We start from the raw sequence: 7816 nt of genomic DNA, 5'->3' as shown, positions 1-7816 counted from the left end.
CATTCTATTATCCACGATTTCATCTTGAAACGTGTTTTTGTGCAAAATATACCATTTTGAAGTTGGATATATCACCTCACCTCTCTCTCTCTCTCTCTCTCTCTCTTGGAAATACCATAAACTTTTGTGGATTTTTTTTTTTTTAAATGACACATTAGTAAATAATTTTGGTCTTATTAAATTAATTATTAAAAAAATATTTGCAATTTAATCTTTGATGATTTTACCTCTATCACTCGAAGACCATTATTTTATGTTCGAACATCAAACCACCCCCTTTCACCAAAAAAAAAAAAACCCTCTGATACACATGATGAAACATGCACTCAAATAAAATCAGAATCTGATTTAAGTCAATTTAGATTTTGATTGCAAGTTTTTTTTAAAAAAGAAAAAGGTTAGAAAATCATTTTTTTTTAATGACAATAAATACCCCAGTTGAAAATTGACTTATAATTTTTTTTATCATTATTATTTTGGTGGAGGGAGTTATTACAAAAGTTAAATGCTCTAATTTTCTCATGATCACATAGAATAGAAAATAGCTTAGATATTGTAAATCTTCTAATCTTCAACATAATTAAGCATAATGAAATACATTCAAACAATCTCTACCATTATACCAACCATATATACTCACAAATCAGAGATTAAAAAACAACAACAACCGGCCACTCTGAAAATTTATACTATGTAATTAATGAACATTAACATTAACATAATAAACAAACATTTCCCATTAATTTTGCAATTATAAACAAAACAAACAGCATAGAAAAAGAAAAAAGAAAGGAAGAAAGAAGTAAAGAAACACGTTATGTGTCCCTTAGTCTTAAAACAATGTTCTCCTATGAACAGCATAGCTTCTGCTCCTGGGATAAACATTAGTAGTTCTGATCACCTCATCGACGTTTTCTTCAAACTCATCACAAGCCTTGTCTTCATCAATCCGACCGAATCCCACGCTTCGACTTTTGGGCAAGTTATGGGGTCTGGCAGCAGCCGCCGGAGACTTTCTAAGATCCAAATTATGATGATGATCGATCTTACTGCCAAGGCTCCTCGCCGAAGCAGCCTTCACAAGCTCCCTGAAATCGTCCGTATTGCTGGTGGACTTGGCAGAGCCGACACTGAAGCTTCTCGGCAGAGTGTTGACATGGGCCGTGGGACACCCCATGGCTGCTCCATAATCGAAATGACTCGAGCACTGAGTCATGCTCTTTATGTATAAGTCTCTAGCCTTGATCAAAGCCCTTAGAGGAGCTTTCATGATCTTACCCACCTTGCTTTCTTTCTGATCACCTTTGATTTTGGCCATGTCTTATTAAGTCTTATTTGATAGAAGCTATGGAGGGTATTATGAGATGAGTTTTGAGAATTGTAAGCAAAGAGAGAGAGAGAGAGAGAGAGAGAGAGAGGTTTGATTAAGATGGGATTTTGGTTTTTTTGAGAGGTTTGATTAAGATGGGTTTTTGGTTTTTTAAGAGGTTTTGTATAGGGGGTACACATGAGAGGTAAGGACGTGTAGACTTTGTCAGAATGAAGCCGGATATTAATCAATATTATTATTGTTTTTTTTAAAAAAAATTGTTGTTATTGTTGTTATTATTTTTCTAAAGTTGAATTTTATGACCCTAACAATAAGATGTATACTAAAAATACAATAAGCTGTATACTTGACAGTTATAGCAATTATAATATTCCCTGAAAATAATTCATAAAAATATAAAATTGAGAAAAAATAAAGTAGAAGAAAGTTGCCTCTTGGTAGTCTTTCCTTCTGTATGTGCTTCAACTTTGTCTATTAACAAAAATTACATTTTTATTTTATTCAAGTCAATAGTGTTAATAGAGATGTGGATAAATAAAGAACTATTTTAAAAAAAAAGTTAAAGATATAAAGAAAAGGTGAATAGATGGAATCTAATTGAAGTTTGATTATGACTCGAATGCAATATCTATTATTTCCTTCTAGGCATGATGAGATTTCTTCTCTTTTTTTTCTATGCTTGGACAATGCACCACTTATGATGTGATTTATTTCCTATAGAAGAAAAAAAAATGTGAATTACTAAAATTAGTTAGAGGTAGGTAATTTTACTCCCTAGTTAGGGGAATTCCGGAATCCCCACCACCAACTATTTTATTTACCTTCAAACCCTTTGACTAGATTATGATAATAACTAGGTAAGGACAAAAATCAACATTTGTGATAAGAATAACTTAGTTAAAACCAATACAAAATTTCAATTCATTGAGAATAATAAAAAGGAAATATCAAAATCCCAGAATGCAATTTTTTTATTGCTATTATTAGGTAAATGACAAAATAAACGTAAACATAAATGAACATGCATATTTTCAATGTTTTGATCATCCATCAAGTTTTTCAACACTTTTATCTTTGGTCTTTCCTCCATTTATATTGTTTCGGCATTTGGAGACTGCCGGCTTCTGCATTTTTTAAGAATCTAAATTCATATATTATATAAGCATAAATTCTCATCACAACTCTTTAATTTTTATTTTACGGTTTTTTATTTCTCTAAGCTATGTTACCCCTAATTTAAATTTAAAATTTATAGACATGCTCTCTAATCTTATAAATTTTTAATAAGAAAACTGATAATAATAGACAACACAAACGGAGGACAATTTTGGTTAGAACTATTGTGAAAGGAGCTTTTGTCAATGGTTCCAAGTGAATAATCGAGATGAGCCTAAAGTTTGTACTTTTATCCGTAGTTATCCACCAACGACCGAGAGTTTTTAAGATTGAACTATTCCTTTACCAGTTTCAGAATCCATATTTTTTTAGATCAAAATATTTATTTCAAAAAATACAAATTTCGTACAATTAATGTTTCTCATATTTGACATTTCTTAGTTAGACTCTTTTTTCGACAGTTTTGTGGGAACCAAATTTCACTTAAGAAAATACACAAAACACCGTTTAATACACCTCTCATTCTCACATAACTACTTAACTATTTCGAAACCAAGACATATGATGTGGAGTCACGAACTAGTAAGATAAGTTGTATCTAACTAATTTAGAAATCTTTATATAAATAGCCAAAGGGAATGCCATTTGGGACTTCTTTAATGATTTTTCATACTTTTATTTAGTAAGATTAATTTAGATTGAATTGAATCTTGACGGATTTGAACATCGAAGTCCCTCTTCTAGTCTTAGAATTCATCGTATCAATTTGGTTGCATGATCAGGCATATTAATTCATTTTCCTATATACCATATTTATTCTATTTATAAAATGGAATCAATTCAAAGAATTTTGAATCCCTTAAATTTCTTAAGAAACTATAGAGAAGGTAACGTACCAAAGCTAAAAAAAGTCTTTTGTACTCTTTAAACTTTTCAATTTTAATGCATGATTTGAGTTTAAAATTTAAATATATTTCTTTTTTTTTCCAACTCAAAAATAAATAGGTATATTATTAAATTAAATAATTAAAAATATGACTCACACCATCCAAGAAATAGTCTTGAAGTTTTTAATTTTTTTTTTAAATTGAGAAAATGAAAAAACTATTTTGTGTAAAAAATTTAAGAAAAACTGTATTAATTTGAGATAACTTAACATCACAACAACCAAATACGAGACGGGGTGAACAAAAGGTGCATGTGGCTTAGCAAACATTGTTTGTCATACAACTTTAATGATGAATTGTTTTATATTAATTTGAGAAATCCAAAAGAGAATAGCAAAGTATCTATACTAGAATATAATTTGAGAGTATATATGAAAACTCCTATGTTTTAATATAATATACTTACAAATTTAGTTAAACATAACTTATATATATAAGTATATGCCATTAATTTAATAATTAACTAAAAATATTTAATAAGCAACGTGTGACTTGATAATATTATTATTAGTTTTAAAAAATTTATTTCCTTATAAAACACAAATTAAGATTTATACAAATGAATAATTTAAGTAATTAAAATTAATTACACATTATGTACACGTTAATATGGGTATATACAATACAATTTCAGGAAAAAATAGACTAATATATATATAAGGCAATAAATAAATTGTTAATTAATTAATTATATGTGTATAGAATATTTTTTATTGAGATGCAGCTGTAGCTTAGCTTCTTCTCTTTCTATTTGTGTATGAAAATTTTAATTAATACATATATGCATGTAGCAGTGATTAATCTTTTCATTTAACAGTCATCAATCTTTTCTTAATTATAAAGGTATGCATTTTATATAATTCAAACAAGCAAAAAAGAAGTTTGCATTTCATATCCAACAACGATGTTGACCGTCGACGTTGTGAGCCAATGATCAAAAAAAAAAAAAAAAGAGAGAAAATGAATTCGAGAGAGAGAGATCAGACAGAAAAATTTTCATTTTTATTTTTTTCAATGAAAATGTGAATAGACACTACAAAAAAGGAGACTTTTGCCGGCGCAAGGTTTTGCGCCGGCAAAAATCATGGAGTTTTTGCCAACGCAATTTTGCGCCGGCAAAGAATCGCGTCGTATCTCCGTCGCTAATGTCACTTTTTCCGACGCAAATATAATGCGCCGGCAATGGCCTTTTTGGCGACGAAAAAATACGCCGGTGAAAATATGAATGCGCCGGTAAAAAAATATGTCACGATATTGTGGAAAACACTTTTAGCGGCGCAATAATGCGCCGGCAATAGGTTAATTTTTTAGTGGCGCATTTTTGCGCCGGTAAAAGTGTATATGTGAAGGTAAGATTGAAAATATTTGCCGACGTAATTTTGCGCCGGTAAAAGTATTTTTAAAATAATAATTTTTATTAAATTATTAATATTATTTTCAATATATTAATATTAATTTATAATTTTCAATTTTAATATATTAATAATTATTTAATTTTTTAGTAATATTATTTAATTAGAAATAAAATTAAAATTTTATAAATAAATAAACAAAAAATTACAACTATTAATATTTATTGTCTCCACCAAACATGAAAATATAAAAGTAATTTAGTAAAATAAATGTCTCATAAATTAAATTTTAAATAAATAGAAAAAAAGTTCTACAAATGAGTACTGGCCGCCTCATCATTCCCGCCCCCGTCAGCATCATCATCCTCGTCCGAATCCTGGTCTGGTAAGTCAACAGTAAAACCAGGAGCCAATTGACCAACCTGCTTCAACAAAGCACTGAGCAGGAGATCTTGACGCGGTTGACGACTCTCAAGTTTAGTCGTATGCTTCTTTAGGTTTTGATTTTCTAGCATAATGTCCTGATTTTGCTGCAAAATGGTGTCCACTTCAGGTGGCAATTGCCCAGACATTTGAGAAGTTGACGAAGATGCTGCCCTCTTTGCGCCAATTACCTTCAACCTAGGCAACCCCCCAAACCCTTTCTTATAACGCGAGCGGGGTCCAAGGACATCCGTGACAATATCCATATCAGGCGGGAAATGACCGTCGACATTATCGCCGACACAAGAAGCAGCAGATGATGCAGGGGCCGTACTCTGCGATGCTCGACGTTCGGTCATCTCATTCTGCACAATAAAAAGCACGTATTTTGAATTCCAATATAACATTATTTGAAAACCTAACTTATAAATTTTTAATATAACAACATATAAAATATAACTTTATTATCTATCTGCCAACATCCTATCATTAATGACTGCAGACCAGTGATTGAAAAAGAATGTAATTAATTTTGTTCCCGTATCAGGGAGCAAGTGGGCTAAAGTAAATTTGGTCATGAAAATCCATATCTGAATGAAAATCATGAAAATGTTGTTGATATATACGGTAGGTGCAGTTAATTCCATTAATGGGGAATTTACGTCTCCAAGCATATACATCAACTACATTTGCATGTTTTTCATTCAGATATGGATTTTCATGACCAAATTTACTTTAGCCCGCAAGCTCCCTGATACGGGGACAACATTAGTTACATTCTTTTTTTATCTTAGTCCACAATCATTAATCATAAAAATATTGGCACATAGATTATAAAGATTTCATTGTTAAAAATTTAATTAATAATTAATAAATAATTACTAATTGACAACAACCAATTAATAATTAATATTTATTAATTATTTACTAAACTTTTTTAAAGTTAAATGATCATAAATTAGTTAAGGTTATGCAACTTACATGTTTTGTCGCCGCTGCATCACTAATCCACTTATCCTTCTTCTTGTGCAGGTGCTCGAATGTGTCGATCATGCTCGGGAGCTGGCCAGTAGATGGGTCCATCTAAAAAAGCAAATTATTTAAACATTGTGACATTTATAATATTTTCGTAAATGTAAGGATATAAGTTATTATAATTTACGTGATCATAAACATGGGCAACGATGGATTTGGAACCGTGTCCTCCTGGTATGGTCATTTTAGCTCGAGCTTCTTTATTTTTCTTCGATATACGCTTCAAAAAGAAAACAGTACTCATTAATCTAAATTGTAATTTTATAATTAAAAATTAATGTAAAATGTACGGCATACCTGGTGAGAATCAGAAGCCCAAAAATCACACAGAACTGCCCAATCAGAAGAAGTGATCGACACAAAAGGTTTTGACTTCGCTCTCTCATTGTCCACCTCTCCTCCAACATCTACCCAGTGTTTCTTCATCGTGTGGCACCAATCAGTCAGATGTTTTTGCATTTGTCTTATCATGGCATCGTTGATTACTGGATTGTCTTCTGGATAAATGAATTTTTCCTAAAATCACAATTAAAATTGGAATTTGTTAAAATATTATGAAGATAGACAAAATATTTAATAATGAGTTATTAAAGGTTTAAAGAATGCTTACAGATAGTCTCTTTCGAATAACTTCGATATCAGCTGGTTTTACTTGTTCCCAAGCTAGTGTAGTTGGGGGTACGGTGCTACGCAAATAACGAGCCATAGAATTGTTGAACCACTTGTCGTACTTTTGAATAGCTTTTCCAGTTTCTTTATCAAACTCTACTTTCAAATGAGTAACTTTTTTGATGGCCAGCTCCTTCTCGATATTGGCACCGTAATAAGCTCCCCTGCCTCTCTTAGAGCCACCACCTGTGTCATTACTTGTTTCGGCCATTCTACATTAAAATATTCATTAATTAACTAATTCAAATTATGTATGTCTGTTGTTTTTTGTTATAAAATTAACATTTATTCATTATGGTATTTCCAAACCTACCCTATTCCGACCTAGTGGATCCCTTGGAGATAGTAAGGAGTCATGTACTTCTCCTCAGTTTTTTAAAATGTTTATCAAACATTTTAAAAAAATGAGGAGCAGTACATGAATACATTGTCTATCCCCAAGACATCCACTAGGTGCATCACTATTATTTTTTGTTATTGAATTAACATTTTATTACTTATTGTCTTTCCTAACCTACCCTATTCCGACCTAGTAGATCCCTTGGAGATAGTAAGCAGACATGTGCGACTACACACTTTTTCAAAATATTTCATCAAACATTTTGAAAAAATGAGTAGCAGTACATGAATACATTGTCTATCCCCAAGGCATCCACTAGGTGCATCACTATTATTTTTTGTTATTGAATTAACATTTTATTACTTATTGTCTTTCCCAACCTACCATATTCCGACCTAGTAGATCCCTTGGAGATAGTAAGCAGACATGTGCGACTACCCATTTTTTCAATATATTTCATCAAATATATTGAAAAAATGAGTACCAGTACATGAATACATTGACTATCCCCAAGGCATCCACTAGGTGCATCACTATTATTTTTTGTTATTGAATTAACATTTTATTACTTATTGTCTTTCCCAACCTACCCTATTCCGACCTA

The 7816-nt window shown here is 31.1% G+C and overlaps 1 protein-coding gene across 1 annotated transcript; it reads right to left on the bottom strand.

Annotated features, from left to right (window-relative positions):
- Positions 1–595: 595 nt before the first annotated feature.
- Positions 596–1480, bottom strand: LOC133777595 (uncharacterized). The gene has a single exon (XM_062217290.1). It carries the CDS (start codon positions 1316–1318, stop codon positions 833–835), a length of 486 nt encoding a protein of 161 aa, XP_062073274.1. The 5' UTR covers positions 1319–1480; the 3' UTR covers positions 596–832.
- Positions 1481–7816: the final 6336 nt, after the last annotated feature.

This window comes from Humulus lupulus, chromosome 1 (assembly GCF_963169125.1).
Source record: "Humulus lupulus chromosome 1, drHumLupu1.1, whole genome shotgun sequence".
NCBI lineage: Eukaryota > Viridiplantae > Streptophyta > Magnoliopsida > Rosales > Cannabaceae > Humulus > Humulus lupulus.
The sequence above is the reverse complement of the archived record's forward strand: the minus strand, read 5'-3'. Positions and strand labels throughout refer to the sequence as shown.

Bases quoted from the DNA above. Each gene is read 5' to 3' on its own strand.
- LOC133777595 (XM_062217290.1), bottom strand. From the start codon at position 1,318: ATGGCCAAAATCAAAGGTGATCAGAAAGAAAGCAAGGTGGGTAAGATC.